The sequence below is a fragment of the Battus philenor genome, unplaced genomic scaffold, assembly GCF_028537555.1.
Source record: "Battus philenor isolate CCGP_79_NKW_IND1 unplaced genomic scaffold, ilBatPhil1.0.hap1 SCAF_10, whole genome shotgun sequence".
Classification (NCBI taxonomy): Eukaryota; Metazoa; Arthropoda; class Insecta; order Lepidoptera; family Papilionidae; genus Battus; species Battus philenor.
Genome location: NW_027181662.1, coordinates 12,260,275 through 12,281,357, shown reverse-complemented (window position 1 = coordinate 12,281,357; position 21,083 = coordinate 12,260,275). Strand labels below are relative to the sequence as shown.

Here is a 21,083-nt window from a genome sequence, read left to right as displayed (position 1 = left end):
CTGTTCTGTGCGCTATTTGGACTGCCCATTTTTACTTTAACTTGCCAATTAGCTGAGCTATATGTTATTTCGTTCATCTACAGATCTTCTCATAGCGGTTTGCTTAGTGTGACAGTTGGTTTGAGTTACTAATTAAAAAATCATTTAAATCAAAATATTTATAAAAATTTCTTTGAAAATAAAAAAAGATTAACGAAATAAAATTTAATCGTTAATAGTTGTTATATTAAACAAATGGCTCTATGTTGATCTCAAGTGCGGAGCAGGGGTTCGTGAGCTCGAAGGCTGTTAGAACATTGGGATGGATGACGCCAACCTTTCCAATGACTTCACCACGCAACACCACTTCAGCGCAACGACCGGGGAAATACGCAGGGTCTGAAACCAAAGTAGACTCGACAATTGATTCATATTACGTGACCAAAGTAAAAACCAATAATAATGGATAATCACACAAAAATATTCATATTGAACATTTATTAAATACAAATTATTTTTTTATTCTATTAAAATTATTATTTCCCTCATTAATGTGAAATAATAAATGACTAATATTTTTTTCCAGACATCCGAGGGTTTCTTAAATATTTGTATCATAATAGCGATCGCCACATATTCACCCTTACTCGTGACTCCTTTCCTCCTTTTCTGAAGTATTTAAATTAATATCCTTGAAGTGCAATATTAAAGAATTACGAGGAAATGGCAATCAAAGCATATCAAAATAGCATTTTACAGGCCAATAACTTATGTCAGTACAAATTCTGCAGGGGTAAATAATAATTAATTTTAATAATAATCCGAATATTATAAACCTTTTTTTCCATTTTATCTTTACGTTATTTAATACGTTAAAGCTTTTACACCTATAACTAATCACCCTGTATAATGATAAAAGTTCTGAGACTATTTTTATTATTAATATTTATTAATAACTTGTCATAGTAGTAGTGCGGAATCGATCCCGCGACCTACAATCGCAAATCTGTCTTTTGCCACTACCACTCGTTTTAAATAAATTTCTTTATATTATGAATATTCTTTTACAATACCGGACAATATACTAAGTTTTATGTTACTAAGTTTGTAGTGTTAAGTAAGTCAGAGGTAGTGTTGAGGTCATTTTTAATGATACTATGTTAGCGTACCGTCTTTCTGTCTTATGTAATAGCCGCTATCTTTGTCCCAGGGCTGACGGAGTTGCGACATGAGCTTGTCGAGCAGGCCGTGAACGAACTGGAAGCCGGCCGCTTTACCGCAGTACACCGCGCATAAGCGACGTTCGTTCCGTGCACCGGTTTCTGCGAACATATTTACATTATTAGAGAAGCAGAAATATATATTTTTTACAATACCTACTTACAGTACCCGGCGATAAATATTGCAAATCGCTCATTTGAAAGAGACAATCGGCTAATTTCGGCTTCGTATAGCACCATCTCTGTCCCACACTACTTATGTGCCGTTTTGTCAGCCGTTATATTTCGTGCGACAGAGATAACGAAATTAGCCGATTGTCTCTTTCCAAAGATCGATGTGCAATATTTATCGCCGGGTACTATATAAACTCTACAGATTGCTTTCTTCCTCGGGATTTTTATGGTCCTGCTATATATCACTTAAAATCTAGTGTTTATTTTAAGAATTTCTTTATTGTATTGCATGATAATTAATAGAGATTACATGAATGTACACAGATGCCAGAAAAATTACTAATTTTATGAAGTCCGGAGAAAGGTATAACAAACTTATCTTTATTTCTAGTGCTGATCTTATTTAAGTTATTATTTTTCTTATATTCATTGACATTCCTATGCACTTATCGTATTATAATGGTTGGACCTTGGCGATCAGCCTTTTTTTTAGTGACAATTAAAATTTATCGGGGCTTTAAATAATTAAAAAACATTATTAACTAATTTTTCTAGGCCTTGACTTGCCCTTGTTAAGATAATTGAAATAGGTTTAAAAAATGTATTAATGTGGTACAAATTTAAAAGCTTTCATTCAAAATTAGACCACAAAACAAAGGCCACACATGGGACGTTACCTTTTTTTTTATTCAGAGTGAATAAATGATCAATCTTCTGACTATAAGGAGAATTGGTCAGGATAGGGGTAGCTTTCAGCGAAGTCACTCCCTTTACACACAGAGCTACCTCCCTTCCTTTAGCTTCATAATGTCGTGCCTCTTTAGGTTTTTGGCATAATTTGCCGATGTAAGAATTTGGGCAGCAGTGATTTGAATGGTCATTAAGCCCTTTTTGTTAGGAACTAGCTAATGCTTTGATCTCTTCTTTGAATGTTGCCATCTTTACGGGTTTATGGCTTTCAGAGTTGGTTATGTACCACTGGTCATTAAATATTCTTCTAAGTATCATGTTCTACATGTGTTAGATAAAAGAGTTATGGGTGCTGCTGGCCACTCCTTAAAGCTGGATCCCATGCATCTACACTGGCTTCAATTACACTTCATATGTAATTTACTTTATTTAAATTTTATTTAAAAGTCAAGTCACACAAGAAGGAAATTCCTTCTGGATTCTTTAATGTAATACACCGAACCAGTAATGAGTATATGTGGAGATATTTATGCAAAATAATGTAATATATCTATATAGTAATTATCTCAGTGCAAAGTGCTTTATTATAATTAAATCATAACTCTATTGAGAGTATGTTTATTATGTTTTATACTTTTATTTTTAAACTATATCAGATAAGAAATATATCATTATTGTTTAAACCATAGGATGTCCACAACTGGACAAAGATCTCCGATAACCTTAACAAGGTCATCTGTCCAGCTTGTGGATAGATGTTTTACGCTGCACTTGCTGGTCCATGGTCTTAATTTTAGAAACATAAGGCTCTAGCAATCATTTGTTTTATTATATATTCCAAGTAAAAAAGTATTTTCCTACCGCAGCTTTTGTCCTGCAATACAACGTCACTAATCTCGAACAGCTTAAGCGGCAACGGCATCTTCTTATTGGCAGCCAAAGTTTTCAGAAGACCGGGAAGCAGCACAGTCCGGACCACTTGGAACTCTAGAGTCTTTGGATTGGAGATGTGGACTGCTGGTATTTCGTCAATTTTTAAACCAAGTTTAGTAGCGACATCTTCTCTGGAGCACTGTTGACATTAATGAAAACAAACCAATTAAGTTAAAGTTAAGGTCAAAGTGATCAGTGTACAACAGTTCATAGTCCGTTAACCCAAGCGATCTTTGCGAGCATGAAGATGTGAGTAAATTGTAAGGTATTAAATAGTAAAAAGAGCAAGGAGCCTACAAATACATTTAAATTATTTGAAATTGGTTGAATAAATAGTTACAGCACTTTTTAGTAATTCTTTTAAATTCTGGTCAGTTAATATTGACCGATGTTTTGATTTCTAAATATTAAAATAATATCGGGAACACAAATTATCCTCCAAAGAGCCACATGTTGCTAATAAACTGCAGTTACCCCCCTGATATGGCTAATATACTGACCAAAGTGAAGGTCAGTGCTTCGGTGTATCCGGCGTGGGCGCACTCTTGTCGCAGCTGTTCAGTCAGTTTGTTGGCAGGCTGCTGGCTGCCGCTGGTTGCCACTCGCGCTGCTCGCCGCTCTATGCGGTTGTATCTAGTTTATTTTATTTATTTGAGTTAGAATCAAAACTATTCATTCGTTAATTTTATTAATGCGTTTAGTAATTGCGTTTCCACAATTCACCATCCTTCAAGCAGAAGAGCTTTCTAGTAATGCTTTATTCTTATGTTTATCACAATATTTTTATGATTACTTCAAGAATAGGATGTCTACCCCCATAGTTTTTATTCATCTTTTAAAAATTTAAGTTTTTTTTGCGTCTTTGCCGCAGTGGTATATTAGTCCCTAAATTAGTAATTTTTTATGCGTTAAAATCTTTAGTGGTCTTGTATTTGCAGAAAAATGAAGGAAAAAATAATTGACGTAAGACCTTAATCAATTGGTATTTTATATAATATAATGTGATTATAATGCTAAATTATTTTTATAACAACTTTGGATTCATATATAACATGTTGATATACCTATCTGCGGTGAGCACAATCTATGTACCTGTACGACTAACTGGTATAAAAATATCTCTGATAACAATAAATAAAGTTTAAAAAATGTTGTCTTCAATGTAGATCAGAAATTTCTAGAGATAATACCAAGTGTATATCAAAGTTGATATAGGTAATAGAACCTTAAAAAAACTTTTAGAACACATTAATGAAAACCTTTATTAATGAGTAGAGGAATCAAACTTTCAAATTCAAAATGTCTAGTAGAGATTGCCTCTTGTTTCATATGAAATGTTTCTTTTTTTTCCTCTATTTATGGTCTATGATGTAAAAAAATGTAAATAAATGAATATCTTTATTCGAGTTTGAGTTTAAATGTGCATTGATTTTATTACTTTATCGTCACAAGTAGTAAGCTACCAGGTGGTACATTTGCATTTAAATGGTTTTATACAAATTATTATAAAGCATTGATTTTTATTTTTTCTTCTTAACAAGGAAGTAAACATTTATCTAACAGTCTTACGTTACACTCACGATTTCAAACTGTATTTTTTCAAGCGGACCTAGCGATATCAGTGTAGATTAGTCTCAGAAATTACTTGGTTTTTTGTGTTTAATATGCCGGTTTTGTTCACCTAATCTTATTTGTAAAGATAAAGTGCTACCGAAACCGCTGTACCTCGCCTTAAATACTCCGTTTCGTTAGTCCGCCGTCAATGTACGAGGCGCTCATGCTGGCATTTCTTCGGTCCCCCCCTAGCCGCACTTTCCTATTAGGACCTTGAATAAGTTCTCGCTGTTTTTTTTTTTCAAAAAAAAATTTTTTAAAATACAATGCTTACAAAGACATTACTCAAAGTATTGTCCATCATTAGAGACTACTTTCTCTTATCTCTCTGGTAGCAATTGAATCCCCCGTCGGAAAAATGACTCATCTTTCGAGGCAGTCCATGAATCAAGCCATTTTTCGGCTTCTTCAAAAAAAATGGAAGCGCTGCTCGCTTAAACCGTGCGCCATCGACCGAAACAAGTGGTAATCGGTGGGGGCTATGTCCGGTGAATACGGCGGGTGGGGTAGAACCTCCTATTGAAGTGTTTCCAGGTAAGTTTTGACTGGTTTTGCCACATGTGACCGAGCATTATCATGTAATAAAATCACTTTGTCGTGTCTCTGCTCGTATAGTGGCCGCTTTTCTTTCAGAGCGCGACTCAAACGCATCAACTGAAGTCGATAGCGAACTCCCGTGATAGTTTCATTAGGTTTCACGGTGCAGAAAACCTTTTCTCTTTTGTCGTTGAAGCTACAATTCACACATGAGAAAACTTCGCTCTACGTTTCTCGGCTTCAACTCATACGGCACCCAATGTCCTTGTTTTTGGATCATTCCTAACGCTTTTAAACGTTTTGAAACTGTTGACGCATCTACTTGTAACGTTTTCCCAAGCTCTACTAACGTCTGACATGGATCTTTTTCAAGCAATGCCTCCAATTCTTTGTCTTCAAATTTTGTCGGTGCTCCAGAACGCTCTTTGTCTTCAAGGTCAAAATCATTACTTTTAAAGCGCCTAAACCAGTCTCTGCACCTTGTATTCGACAAAGCATTGTCACCATATGTCTCAACGAGAATTCTGAGTGCTTCTGCTGCAGATTTTTTCTGAATAAAGCAGTGCAATAAAATTCCCCGCAAAAACACTTTATTTGGCACAAAAGTACACATTTTCACAAAAGGCAAATAAATATGTAGTTGACACTGTGGTGAACTCTATTCTACTATAATTTGAGGTTACATATAGAACTACTTTGGTGATTTGTTACCGTACGAAATTCCAGGCATAGAGTGCCGCAACGCCATCTTTCAAAAAACAGCGAGAACTTATTCAAGGTCCTAATAAGACACGATACAGCGATTTGAGTAGCACTAACGAAAAAATAAAAAAAAAAATAGTCATGTATGCTATAATGATAGATTACAGACAAACATGAGTACAGTATACCAACCCATAAGCTATGGCGATGTCTTCATAGAGATCACACGCGTGAATAACGTCATGCCGTGTGGGTGGAACTTTCACACGCAGTGCTTTGTCTTCTACGGAGGTGCTAAGACACATGCGGGACAACAGCTTGGCTAAATTAGATCCCTCTTCTCTGGAAAATAAAATAACATAGAAAGGCTGTATTAGAACTATGATTATTAAATCTTAAAAATTAAATTTTAATATTGATATATCCAAATATTATCTTATTGGCCGAAAATAAGAAGATATGTATGATATATCTTTTTAATTTTAGCTTATAGACGTACACCACATGGTATAGACCGCCCACAAACATTGCCACGATATCTGGACTTGTAGTGCTCGGAGCTAGCAATTTCCTGAAACCTTAACGAAGTCATCAGCCCATGTAGTGGAGCGATGTGCCCTGTCCACTGTTACTTCAGACGAGCAAATCTTGAATTCTAATTACTGTAGAAATAGATCTCGCAGCCGAACTCCGAGCATTGCTCTCTCTCTCCATTATTTCTTGGGTGGAGCATCTTTATAAGGCCTGTCGTAAGTCATGTCTCGGATCCGTATGTTATCACTGGCAACACACATTGCTCAAAGACCTTCGCCTATGGACACATATATTTTGTACATATATTACTTTATTTAAAACATGTAGTTAATAATGGTATTACTTTGTTTTGAAAATATACCTGATTCCAATGTAATTGTTGGCTTTCTCCACATCAATAACTTCCTCCCTGTAGTTCAATTTTGGATACAGCTCATAGGTGCCATCTGCGGCGAACACCTTGCATTGTTGCACTTCGTATTTATTGCTGCAGTACTCTGAGAACATGCACACTATCGTGTCTAAGACAACGGTTGCCTGGAAATAAAATTGTTTACTTCTTTAATTTACGCGAATATTAATCACGATAATAAATTAACGGATCTTATATATTCCCGACTTAAAACTTTGAACTAAAGAACATTTAACTGACTTAAAAACCACTGCATTAAGAATTCTCTGTAGTTGCAGGGCACTAGGTGTCTCAGCAGTAAAAGCAACCAGAGAATCTAATTGAAATGTACCAATGAAAAGTAATGTTCTTTTAGTTTCTTCTTTCTTTGTTAAGATGTTACTTTTGGCATCTTTATTAGTTGGAACAATATTAAATTTATATTAGATAAGTGAGCCTTAACCACAACCAATATTAGAACCGGATGACTGCGCCAAGTCTGATAAAATATTAGTTTTCGAACACATGTCCCCGCCACTACAATAAACTTGATAAACCACAAATCCTAGTGTAACAACATGTTTTCCTATTAGGATTATAAAACACAAATTTCAATATTGTCTTAATACGGCTTAGTGTTTCTATCAGCAAGGGAACCATATTTAAAATAATTAAATCCAAAACTAAACACAATACTGGATTACTTTATGAAACCGTGAGATAATTATGCGTAGATCAGACCAGTCAAAATAGTTAACAATTTTGAAGGTATTACGGAATAACTATCACTTGTGGACATATAACACCGTTGTTCTACGTCCATAAGCACTACAAAACAAGCAAACGTAGGACACATAAAAAAAACAACAAGAATATTTTTTGTGGTCTTCATCTCTTTGTGGTCAAGAGAAAATCTGCTAAATGCGGCTTCGTAGAGCATTATCTATGTCCCACACTACCTATGTGATGTTTTGTCAGTCGATTGTATTTCGTGCCACAGAGGTAGCGCTCGAAGCCGCGAAGTCGAAATTAGCCGATTGTTTCTTTCCAAAGGTCGATGTGCAATATATACCGGATATTGTAAACATTTTAAACGAATACTTTTGTGGCTGTATCAGTTCTTAAAGATGAATAAGGGATTGCTTTTGTACTCTAAAACAGCGAGATACGTCACTCATCGGTACCCTGCTTATTTATCAATGTTGCATCAATGGATTCTAAAATCAAACTATAACTCAGATCTACTTTACTTTTTGCCAACTTAAGACAACATAGTACATCTCATAATTCCAGTAATATTACCTACATTAGCAATATTTTTACGATAATACAGTAATGTTACACAGTACTGGTCAATAGCAAAAATATAAAAATGGTTATATCTTCCAAGACAGTGACTCTCACAAAAGTGATCTGCTACATGCGATGTTTAACAAAAATTTAAATATGTTTGAAATAGACATGATTAAACATACAGGTTTATTAATCATACATGTAAATGCTTTAAAACCTAACAGTTTTAGGTATAATGAATAACGTAATAATAATGTAGAACTAAAAAGAAATTTGATTAACTACATATTAAAATTAATGATTATTTACTATCTATCTCTGCAGGGTTTGTACTGCCACAAGTTTTCGGTCTGTCACTATGTCGTAAAAAAAATAATTATTGCAACGTATTTCAGAGTAAACATTTTATGTTCAGTGTTAAGAAATTTAAATAATTACACATGATTCGAAGAATATAAAAATAAATAGACAAAAACAAAAATTTAAAAGAAATTCATAGGGATTCCTCCACATATATCATAAAAAAATTACATTAATTTTTTTTTGGACCCGACTGTCACTGCTGCCTTTATGGCATTTGCAGATTCTGCGGGTTTGAGGTGGTTGGATGCAGAAGGCGCCTAGCGTAAAACCTCTTTTAAAGTAGCGAGGACTCTCGGGGGAGCCTTGGCTTGGGCAATATTAAATTATAAAATTAACTTTGTAAGTCACTTATGCGATTGTCTCATTATAAGTTGTATACAAGGAATAATGTTTTTACCTTTGTAAGATCCGTAGCTGTACACTCTATGAATACATTTTTAGTATCCAGAGTGATTTTAGAATGATCGCCATTAATAATTGGCGGCATAGAAAGAATCACACCGTTCTTATCCTTGATTACTGGATAAACAGGGCTGTCCCTTATGATGCTGAGGTATTGCTTCAGTTGTGCGTGACTCTGAAACAGCGAAATGAAATATGATAGTATACAATTCCCAGCATACAAAATTCAAAAATGATTTGCTTAATATATGATGGATTACACATCCTATAAATATCTGGTTCAGCTTACCAACTCTTTAAATGTTAAATGCCTACAATAGAACAGGTGAAAGAAAGTCAGCAAGAATATAATTTTTTAAAGAATATATAATTACATATTTATTAAAACTTTGGAATAACCTGGAGAGGTACAGATCATTTAGCAGATGTGCTAACTTTATAAATTACTTTGCTTGTTACCTTAATAATAACATTAATTACAAGTGACTATTAAAGGTTAGAAACACAAAAGATGGGATATCTCAATAAATCTGCACATCAAAATGGCTTAACAAATAAATTTCTATACCGAATATAACTCCATTAATTCCGGTGCTGTTAAGTCCTTTTGTTGGTTGAGGGCTTTAAATTTGATGTCACTTGGTGGTAAAGCATCATATACAAAGGGTCCTTGAATGGTATCTAAATCATGAGTTCCAATGGCCACCAGTGTCCGCTTACGGCAAATGTTTTGATGCAACTTGTCCTGGAATTATAATTATGGTAAATAATGAGGTATTTTATTATCTTCAGTATGAATACTATCAGATATAGTAAACAAAGTGAGATGATCATCACCATTTCAGCCATAGGACGTCCGTCGACTGCTCTATATAGGACTACCCTTTAGATTTTGAATAACACGGGTTGGCATTAAGCTTGCATGCATCCAGCGTCTTAATAAGACCTTAATAGCATGATGCAATGGTTTCAAAAAATTAACCATGTCTCTCAGAATAATTAATAAATCATCATTATCATTTTAACTCTATTCTTCTTCTGCTGGACATACACCTCCTCCATAGATCTGCAATAAGATCGGTAGGATCTGGCTTGTATCCAGTATTTTCTAATAAACTTAACAAAGTCCTACGAGGGTGAATCAAAAAGTTCTTAGAAGTGCATATATATGAAACCTTTTTGGATCAAGTTCGATATTCAAATTAAAGAGTGTCTATCACACTATATTTATGCAGACTGTCACTTGTTTTTGTCAGTTCGTTCGCATGTAATAAATTTTTTTGTGCAATGAGTTGCTAAAAAAATAAATTAAGGATAAAAGTGAGTTACGTGCGGTGATAAAATATCTCAGTTTGAAAAAAATGTCTACGAAGGAAATTTTTTTGGACATTCAGCAGACATTAGGGGGTGATGCTGTACCCTATTCTACGGTTGCGTACTGGGTGGCTGAATTTAAAAGAGGTAGATCAAGCTGTAAAGATGACCCGCGTTCTGGGCGGCCTTCAACCTCCGTTACAGAAGAAAATGTCAAAAAGGTTGAGAATCTGGTTTTGGAAGACAGAAGAATGACTATAAAACATATAGCTGAGATCCTAAAGTTATCTTTTGGTAGCGTTCAATCCATTTTAATTGATTCACTGGGGTTCAAAAAAGTGTCTGCAAGATAGGTGGCACGAATGTTAACCAACGAAAACAAAAAGCGACGTTTGGAATTTTCCAAGCGTAATCTCGAAATGTTCCAGCGTGATTCGGATAATTTTTGCCGTCGTCTTGTCACCATGGACGAAACGTGGGTCCACCATTTTGATCCTGAAACTAAAAGACAAAGCATGCCTTGGAAACGACCATCGTCTCCATCCATTAAGAAATTTCGAGTTGCTCCTACCGCTGGCAAAGTTATGGCCTCTGTGTTCTGGGATAGTTAAGGAATCCTTTTTATTGATTACATGCCAAAAGGCCAGACGATTACTGGACCCTATTATGCAAATTTAATCCCGAAAGTGCGTGAAGCGATTAAAGAAAAACGTCGTGGAAAACTGTCGTTGGGCGTGTTGTTCCTTCAAGATAACGCTCCTGCTCATCGATCGGAAGTTGCGCTCAACGCAATCCGCTGTGCTGGCTTCAATCTCCTTGACCACCCACCATATTCTCCGGACTTAGCCCCAAGTGATTTTCACTTATTTCCAAAATTAAAAGAGGAAATTCGTGGAACAAAATTTCACGATAATGACGCGGTTATAGCTGCCGTAGAGGACTTTTTCGAGAGTCAAGAAAATAATTTTTTTTCACAAGGTATAAGGAAGTTAGAAACGCGTTATTCTAAATGCATTGCATTGGAGGGAGATTATGTAGAAAAATAAAATATTATTATTTAAATCTTTGCATTTTTTAATATTGATTCACCCTCGTATGTCCACTTTCCACATCCAATGCTGCGCTTGCCGATTCGTGGTATCCACCCTAGAGTCTTAAGACCCTAGTAGCCATATATATAAAGTAAAGAAAAACAAGCTGTCATGATTGAATTTATTAAATTGTATAGACTGACGTCATAATTCCGCTTCCATAACAAAAAATTATTTATCAATGGATTGTTCTTCAAATTAAAAATATCATAGGTTAGTTTCTATTTAGTAATCAAGTATAAAATCACATCAGTTTTTTTTATAATCAAAAACATTTAAGATATATATATCTTTGCAGTTTCACTAAACTCTAAAGATTTATGTAAATAATTGTATGTATAAGCTGTATTATTATAAGTAATATTTTAAATTAAATGTTCAACTTAATTATTAATAAAAGAAAACAATAATATTGCAATAAATTGAACATATTACATCACATTTTATAAATATATACACCTCTTTTAATATATTACACTGTTTCAATAATGATATATTGTATTATATTCTTAATTAAAGGTTTGGATAGACATACCTGCAAATCAATGAAGCTGTCATAGCTTTCTTTAGTGAATTTAATTCCTCTCAGTATAGCAGCCACTGCATAGGGCCTAATCTGTGCTGTGGCTGGGGTCAAGTGTAAAGAGTAACAGTCTTCATATTTTTTAAAATTATACTTTGGAGGTGCTTTTCTGTAATAAGAAATAACATATATAAAGAATAAGCATAGCAAATTTACATTTCTCAATTATTAAACATGTATTAAATATATATAGGCGCGTCCCCAAGGTTGCGGATAGGGAAAAGCTCGAGAGTCGCAATATGCGAAACAGGGTAGGGGTGAAATAAAATAGCCCTCGCGGACAAAACACAAACCGATGTCAGTGGTCTAGCGTGCCCAGGACTGGAAGGCGACAGGGTATGGTCGTCGCAAGCGCTCCCCTGCGGGTACCAGGTCCCACCTCAGGCGTACTTAAGTAGCCTAACTTCGGTAACCGGGGCTCTGCCGAAGCGGATTGCATATTTCCCTAGGTTCTCGAGGGAGCAATATGGATAAATCAAGTAAAAAAACAAAAAAACACTAATGAAAGCGATATGGAGCTGAAGAAGGCACTGGAGCTTCACGAAAACACAATCACTGCCCTGGCGGAGTACATAAAGGGCAAACTAAACGTTCATGGAGAGATCCGCAAACATGTAGCCGCGCTAGGCAGCTTGTTTAAAAGGATCACCAGGCAAATTGAAAACGTCGGAAAATCAAACGCCACCACATCTGTAGGAGAAGTGCAAACCTCACAGTCTCTTTACAGAATGTATTCGGACACGACTGTAAAGGACTCAGAAATCGAAGAAGATTCCAAATCGGCAACACCGAAGAGCCGAAAAGCGCGGAAAGTCAAAAGGACGGAACGCTCTTCACCCCTGAAATTCAGCCAGGCACTGAAACTGCGGAAAACTAATACAACGGAATTGGCAGTTACGGTAAGGCCTGAACTGAAGCCAAAATCGCTTCTTTCGCACGATCACTCAGAGTGGAAAGAGGTAATAAAGAAGAAGCAACCCAAGAAAAAAGTAGTAACGCGTCCTAGTGCTCTTATCATTCGCCCAAGCCAGAAGGATCAGTACGCTGAGATCCTTAAACGGGTCAAGAAAGATGCTTTCGCGGATCATATTGGCAAATGTGTCGATAAAATTAGAAGAACTTCTACGGGCGATATGCTTTTTATCCTAGCGAAAAATCAAAAAGATAAAACGCATGAGATAAGAGACACTATCTCTACAGTACTTGGAAAAGATGCTACGGTGGTATGCAAAGTACCTGAACAGGAATTAGAGATTAAGGACCTTGACGAAACCACGACGGTGTCTGAAATCGTACAAGCCCTACAGAAAATAACTGGTGGAGGAAGCCATATTTCTGAAGACTATGTCAAGTCCCTTCGCAAAGCATACGGAGGAACACTTACGGCTTCTATTAGAATAGAAGCAGAATTGGCCAGAACCTTAACAGAGCGGCAAAAGATTAAGATAGGCTGAGTCAATTGTAGAATAAGAGCTACTCAAAGGCCTATAAAATGCTTCAGATGCTGGCACTATGGTCATGTTGCAAACAAATGCAGCAACGAAAATGACAGGCCGAAGAGCTGCGTCAAATGTGGAGAAATAGGCCACAAAGCCAAAGAGTGCAGTAAGGAAGCCCGATGTGTCCTCTGTGTTGACAATGGGAATAGTGAAGACTGTGCTCACATTGCAGGGTGTGGTTATTGCCCAGTATTTAAAAAAGCACTTCTGAGGTTAAGACAGCCTCAAAAATGATCAAGGTACTACAAATTAATCTTAATCATTGTGAGGTTGCCCAAGACCTACTCATGCAGACTGTACGAGAGCTAAAATTAGACATAGTACTGATTTCGGAACCCTATAAGCACATCAGTAGCCTAAACTGGATCACCGATAAGGAAGGAAAATCTGGGCATGTGGCACTAAACCTCTTCAGGGTAATCAAAATAATGGTTCTGGATTTGTAAGAGCCAAATTTAATGGAATACATTTCTACAGTTGCTATGCACCACCTAGCCGAACACACGAAGAGTTTGCTGAATTCCTGGCCAAATTAGTAGAGGATGTCCGAATGTGCTCTCCTGGAGATTTTAACGCTTGGGCAGTGGACTGGGGTAGTAAAGCTGCTAACACTAGAGGTTGCCAGCTTCTGGAAGCAATGTCACTGTTGGACGTCGCCTTACTTAACACAGGCGATAAACCCATGTTCACAAGAGGTGAGGCGAGCTCAATTGTGGATCTCACTTTCGTCAGCAGTATACTAGCAAGAGGAAATAGCAGTTGGGAGATCTCGGATACTTACACCGCTAGCAACCACTGTACCATATACTGGGAGGTATCATGTAAGCCAAATACAAATAGAGTACCACACACAAGAACTGGTTTAGTGGGTTCGAGGACTAGCATGTATGATTCCGGCCTGTTCAAGATAGCACTTGAGGATCGATCACTGCTTTACAAAAGTGCCAGTGAAAAGGCGGTTGAAATCATAAGGAGGCTGACTGAGGCCTGCGATGCATCAATGCCAAGGCGATGCTACAACAACCAAACCCCACCGGTGTACTGGTGGAATGATAACATACCTGAGCTTAGGAAAATATGTGTTAAGGCGCGTAGAACCTCCCAACGGGCTCGAAAAACACCACTATTCGAGCAACTCTACGGCAAATATAAGGAAGCGCGATTAAAATTAAATAAATCTATTAAAGAGAGCAAGAGAAACACGTGGAAAATATTGTTGGAAGAGGTTGAAAATAATCCAAGGGGCAAGCCGTACCAGATTGTAGTTAAACAACTGAGACATAAAAATACAACGCCCACTTGTCCTATTCTACTAGGAAGAATTGTAAGTGCTCTGTTCCCCACGCAACCAAAATTCTCCTTTTAACTAGGGATTGTGGATCCGAATGAGATCCCCCCTTTTACCGAGAAGGAGCTAATGGTAGCATGCGGTAGGGTTGGAAACAACAAAGCTCCGGGACCGGATGGGATCCCCAACGTAGCTCTTAAGCAAGCTATTGTAGCAACACCAGGAGTCTTCTTGGAGACCTACAATAGCTGCTTACTGGAAGGCACTTTTTCTACCGCGTGAAAACGACAGAGACTGGTACTTCTCCCTAAAGGTAAGAAGCCACCAGACGAGCCATCGTCATACCGGCCCCTCTGTATGCTGGATACTGCGGGGAAAATACCAGAACGTATTATCCACAGCAGGATCGAAGCAGCAGTTGAACCCCACCTAGTTAACTCACAGTATGGGTTCAGAAAAGGCCGGTCTACACTAGATGCCATAGAGCAAGTAGTCAATATAGCAAAACTAGCAGTGTCTGGGAAAAGATGGAAGAGAGGCCCCATAGAATACTGCCTGGTTGCCACCTTGGACATTAAAAACGCCTTTAACTATGCCAAATGGAAGGTTATCATGGAAGCACTTAGCTCATTAAAAGTACCTCTATATCTACGCAGAATAGTCGCTAGTTACTTCTCTGATAGGGTCTTCATATACACTACGCAAACCGGGACGGAGGAGTACAAAGTCACTGGAGGCGTCCCACCAGGGTCAGTACTCGGGCCACTTTTGTGGAACGTTATATACGATGGACTCCTAAAGAAGCACCTACCCAGCGAAACTAAACTCGTTGCATTCGCTGATGATCTAGCAGTCGTGATAGTAGCGAAATACGTGGAAGAAGTAAAGTGGGCATTTGAAAGATCCTTCCAAATAATCACCCTGTGAATGAAGTCAGTCGGACTAGAACTGGCTGAGCAGAAGACGGAAGCAGTACTCATTACCGGCAGGAGAGTTGCGGAGACCATCACACTCAATGTCGGCAGCTGTGAAATCGCAACTCAACCAGCTATACGGTAACTTGGAGTAATGATCGACCATAGGCTAATCTTCAAAGATCAGACTGAGAGAGCAGCAACGAAAGCGTCTCTGGTGATAGCTAAACTCTGCCGACTGGTGCCTAATGTTGGAGGTCCCAAGCAAAACAGAAGAAAGTTATTAGCGTCGGTGACTACGTCAGTACTTATGTACGGGTGCCCATATGGTCTGACGCACTGAGCAAACAGGAGTCCCGTCGGAAAATCGCCTATGTTTATGTTATAAAAAATGCAAATCAGACCCAACATCAGCTGAACTTCGAATCCAGGGAAGACTAAAAAGCTTGCAACAGTGGAAATCAAGGACTTGCGAAAAATAGAGCAGGAGCGGAGGAAGCTGGCCTGAACAGCCAGTTTATCAGAGAAAGCTGCGGCTAAATCCCCCCCGCGAAGTAATGCCTAGCGGCCATGCCGTGGGGACCAGGGATACCGAGGAAAGAGGATTGTTTTTAGTCGGTATTGACGCCTAGATCGAGTCCGACATACGGGGCACCACCATCAGGCCCTATGATACGTAAACGTATTTTTAAACCTCTTAGAAAAAAAAACACACACACATACACGCACACGCACACGCGCACACACACACACTCTATAATGTCCCCAAAAAATATTCTTAAATAAAACACTCACTTTCCCTGGAAAACTAGAATTCCATTAACTAAACCTTCTAAGCATAGAAGGTCATATCTGTTGGCTGGAATGTCTATACGGTACAGGATGTCTTCAGAGACACCACTCGCTGCTTGGTCCCCTTGCTCTTTTATCAACATCTGTTTTTCTGTAGTCTACAAAAATTAAATTACATGTTAACTAAATAAATTTATGTATAATTTATTGATTCTCTTAAAGAAAAGTTTAGTGCAAGAAATATTTTGAAGGTACATAGTCGATATATACATATACATCTATATCAATCAAACTTTCTATAAAGTCTATGTGTAAAAAATATTATTAAATTTAAAAAAAATAGTGTAAGTAGTATCTATTTCTAGCCATCAAAATATCATTAACAAGAGTTAATGAAATTTTGAAGGGGCAACTGTGTAAGATATTAAAACTCATTTCCATATATTGTTTCTAAATTATCACATAAAATAATTTAAGTTTATTAAACAAAAACTTGTAAAAGATCACTGTGACCAGAAAAGAAATGCTGTTTCTTGTGGGCTCTTCCCAGATCAGAACATGTTTGTAACAACCTTGCTTTAAGTTGAAGGATGCCATTAAAAGGGAACCTCAGTCTTAGTCTAGTTTCTAATGTAAATCATAGTATGTGGGTAAGATGAAGAAATGAATGCATATTTAATGGCCACTATTATCTGTTTTGCTGATTCCAAGATTGGAAGTAGAATTATAAGCTGTCTCTTTATAAAAACTATGATTCACATGCAAATAATTGTGTTTTTAGATAAATTATATGAACATTTCATAAATACAGGTGTATCCTTAACCCTTAATAGCCTAGAGTTTCAATTTTGATACCAATCTTTTAAACTGAATGTTCACAATACTATTAGTTTTTTTATAGGTTGGCTGTATGAATTTTACTGTTGTATAATTTTCTTTCCAACGAAATTAAAAAAATCTATTTTTCTCTTCATCTAGACCCTCAAGCAAACACAATAATATTAAAAAAAATCACTTTCATAAATCAGGCTATTAAGGGTTAACATTGTATTTTTAAATATGTTAAAGTATATTTTTAAATAGGTAAAGTATTTTTAAATATGTTAAAGATGTACACTTTAAAGTTTTAATTTCAATCTAGCAAATCTAAATTTTGAAAGAAGATATACAATATAAACAAAACTTAAGGTTTAAAATGAGTTATTTTTTTTATTGTTAGTCTTGGATTTAAAAAAGGAAAAATGCTTTGTTTAAAAAATCATTTGATAAAATTAAAAATATTTGTCTTTGTATTACTGTTAAGAAATTGAATTGCGTAAGTTGGTTGGTTAATGCTATTAAAACACTTAGTGCTTAGATCATGACTACAGTTCATCAATAGGACATACTGCTGAACATAGGCCTCACCCATAGGTAGTGAGATATTATAACATTTTGACTATGCTGATTTATTATTACACGGACTTAACACGTTAGCTGCCACTCCGGTCACCGGTGCCCGGACCCCTACCTACATCTACGCGCCATTACGGTCACCGGTGACCTCAAGGCAAACCTGTTTTTGGAACGAATTTGTACGCCGGAGGATGCGTTTTTGATACATTTTCTGTACTGAAGTGACCGGAATGGCGCTGTAGAATACTTTTTTGGCGTGGTTCCTGCCTACCTACGTTTTTCGATTTTTTTTCTTAAATTATAAACATGACAGTTTGTGATAAGTGAAGAGCAAGTTGTTTGTGCTCTTTGTTTGTAATTTTAATCAAACTTAGCATAGGAATAGCTTTAGCTTGGATTAAGAATAACATAATAGAAATATGCTATTTCAATCTCAAATGTTCTACACCTACATATATGAGAATCATAAGGGTTCAAAAAGTTTGTTGAAGGAAAAATAAAACAACTTTAGTATGAAAATCACAGCGCAATAATTATTCAAAAGTATCAATCAACATGTCTAATTAAAAACTTAACAATAACGATGAGATTGATTGAAACACGCCAAACAAAAATATGGTTCGTTTGGGCATTCTTTGCAGTATGTTGCAACTTTCTTTGTTTTATTCTTGGCTACTTTATAACCGAGTATTGCAGTGTTTTTTTTTGTAGCATACTGAACAGAAACGTCTTGCGTTTCTAACATTTCCCTCTCGCTTTTTCAACTTGTGCTTTAGTCGTTTTGGTCTTTCAGTATTTTCGGGTTTTTCACTATCCATTCCTGAATCTACCAGGTACTCTACTAACTGCCTTCTATATCTCTATTATACTTTCTTTAACTTTTTTATTTTCAGTGTACATAATCCATCCATTTACAACAGCTGTATTTAAAATAACTTCGATTCCTAATTTTTTATACCATTTAACTGTTTTTCCTAATGGCGACGAATATGTAGCCATCTGGTCACTCATATCAATGGCTCCTTTTACTTTATTGTAAGCTATTATCATTCTTGGTTTTCGTATTGTCCTGCCTCTTTTAGTAACCTTTGAGAACCCTTTTGAATGCTTTGTCGATAGCATTAACACGTTCCGTTTGTCTTTCCATTTTAGTACACATATGCCACATTGATTTTCCTTTGCAATAGATTCACCGGGTTTTAATTTAGCGTCTACTACTGCTTTAGGCAAACCTTTCCTATTTTTCCTTAGGGATCCGACCAAATGAGTATCTTTGTCAAGAAGTTGGTTTGCCAGCTCTAAACTAGTATACCAGTTGTCTGTTGCAACTGTATGTCCCAAACTTAATATGTGATCACATAAAGACATCACAACTTTTGTGGGTGAGGTATTTAAAACCTCATTATTTTTACCTGCATACAATTGTAATTTGCATGTTTAGCCAAGTATTGTACATAGTTTAAATAACTTCATTCCATACTTGTGTCTTTTGCTTTTATTATATTGCCTAAAGATTATATGGCCTCTGAATGGTACCTGCGTTTCATCGACACAGACATCTTCCTTGGGGCCATAGTGTTTTTCAAAGTTCTCGTTTAATTAGTCAATGACAGGTCGTATTTTACTAATTCTTTCTTAAGGATCAGCTGATTCGTTATTTGTAAAGTAATGTTGGCGAATGACTGCGGGGAGCGAGTGACCGGAGTTGCGGTCACTCCGGCGCCTTTGTAACGTTTTTACATATTTTCGCTTCACAGCGCCATGTAGGTCACCGGTGACCTCGTCAGGTTTTTTGAAAATATTTTGAAAACTATTGAACCGATTTCACTTTAAGTTAGACATATTTTCATATCTTAACATTCCACACCAAATACCATTAAAAAGTTTTTTAAAAAAATATATATATTTCTTCTATGGCAGCTAACGTGTTAAAACAAACTAGAAAAATGTAATTATAAAATTATACTCACAACTTCATCCAACTCCAAGCCAAATTCAAAGCACAACTGTTCAAACTCCACATCAGCTAAAATTAATATTAAGTTTAAAAATGAATATTCACAGTCTATGTTATCACTGTTTTAAGTACAAAAGTGTTTGATATGTTAGTATATATTTTTTTTATTTTTGTTGATCAATCATTTTTTTAATATAGTAATTTGGTAAAATTAAAGCATAAGACGAGCAGAAGTAATAAAAATATTGAATACTATGTGCTTCTGTCTTCAATTTAAATTATTAAAAATAGTAACAGTAGTTTGTGCTTTAGTTAGTTGAATATTATACATATTTATATTAATTAAATGTTGAAAATTCATAAAATGAACTTTTTGAAAAAATTCTACTATTGGTAGATATTATTACTGTCAAAAATCAAATTTATGTATAATAATTATAGGAAAGATTGATCTATTAAAGAAACTTACTATATTTTTGTCCGAGAGCGTTAAATAAAGAATCGCGCTTAACCGATATTGTTGGCATTGTAAGTTTTTTCAAATTTTAATTATTTGAAAATAATTATAATTCATTCACAAAGAGCATTTAGTTAGATACAGTTTTTTTTTTGTAAATAGGTTATGAAAATGACGTATTTAAAAAGTCATTTAATAATGTCAAAAACAATGGTGCTGCTAGAACTTTTTTCGTCGATTTTTCTTATGAATAAGAAATCGATACTTAGGTCGTTACAAAAAAAAGCAAAAAAATAATTAAGAGAATTTAAAAAAAAGAATTAAATCAGTTGCGAATTATTTGAGAGAATAGTCTAATTAAGGCAACTAAAGAAATGCCATGAATATAATATGTTATGCTTACATGCTTTATAGACTATTCGAAGATTGTGTTAAGAGCTCCTGGGCACATTTCTTCAAGAAATGGGAATAACTGGGCACTTGGTGGAACTGTTCGCGAGCTTGTACGATGACCGTGAATGTATAGTCCGAGTGTATGGTGTGTTCTGAGGATGCATTCGATCTCTATTCTTTTTTAATGAATAGGGCAAGTTTATAACGAAGAAAGCAAGAATGGTTGAGGGAGAAAGGGAGATGGCAAGATTTTCCGTAAACAAAACAGAGACGAAAATTATGGTAAGTGAAAGGACTTGACATCTTGTACCTATGGGTTACACATCTCACATCAAGTTGGTGAGCGAGCTTACGTATCTGGGATACATATTTGTGAACAACGGTCAAGGGAAGCTGCGAAAAGGAAATTCTAAAACATACACAAATGAATAAGATTGATTGGATTGATAGGAAAAATGTCAAAAATCTGGCAAGATTGAAACGCCTCCGTGGCACCCAAAGTGAGACTTATGAGAACACTCGATATTAATAAACAGCTCTAAGTCTTAGTCAATTCATGTAGCGTACT

At 36.1% G+C, this 21,083-nt stretch overlaps 1 protein-coding gene and 1 pseudogene across 1 annotated transcript; both read right to left on the bottom strand.

Annotated features, from left to right (window-relative positions):
• Positions 1–143: 143 nt before the first annotated feature.
• Positions 144–20,278, bottom strand: beta-PheRS (phenylalanine--tRNA ligase beta subunit). Its single transcript, XM_068767303.1, has 12 exons — positions 20,135–20,278; positions 19,679–19,734; positions 16,317–16,471; positions 11,773–11,929; positions 9,401–9,577; positions 8,828–9,007; positions 6,745–6,920; positions 6,042–6,191; positions 3,497–3,629; positions 2,925–3,135; positions 1,149–1,301; positions 144–378 (listed from the first exon to the last, which is right to left on the bottom strand). The coding sequence occupies exons 1-12, from the start codon at positions 20,190–20,192 to the stop codon at positions 227–229; spliced, it is 1,758 nt and encodes a 585-aa protein (XP_068623404.1). The 5' UTR covers positions 20,193–20,278; the 3' UTR covers positions 144–226.
• LOC137926406 (piggyBac transposable element-derived protein 4-like) lies at positions 18,280–19,550 on the bottom strand (annotated as a pseudogene).
• Positions 20,279–21,083: the final 805 nt, after the last annotated feature.

What these genes read in the sequence shown, in the direction of transcription:
- beta-PheRS (XM_068767303.1), bottom strand. Translation starts at nt 20,192, where the DNA reads ATGCCAACAATATCGGTTAAGCGCGATTCTTTATTTAACGCTCTCGGA. An exon ending in GCTTGGAGTTGGATGAAGTT is followed by an intron (nt 16,472 to 19,678) that starts GTGAGTATAATT and finishes TAATTTTTGTAG; the next exon opens with ACTACAGAAAAACAGATGTT. An exon ending in ATTCTAGTTTTCCAGGGAAA is followed by an intron (nt 11,930 to 16,316) that starts GTGAGTGTTTTA and finishes TTCTTATTACAG; the next exon opens with AAAAGCACCTCCAAAGTATA.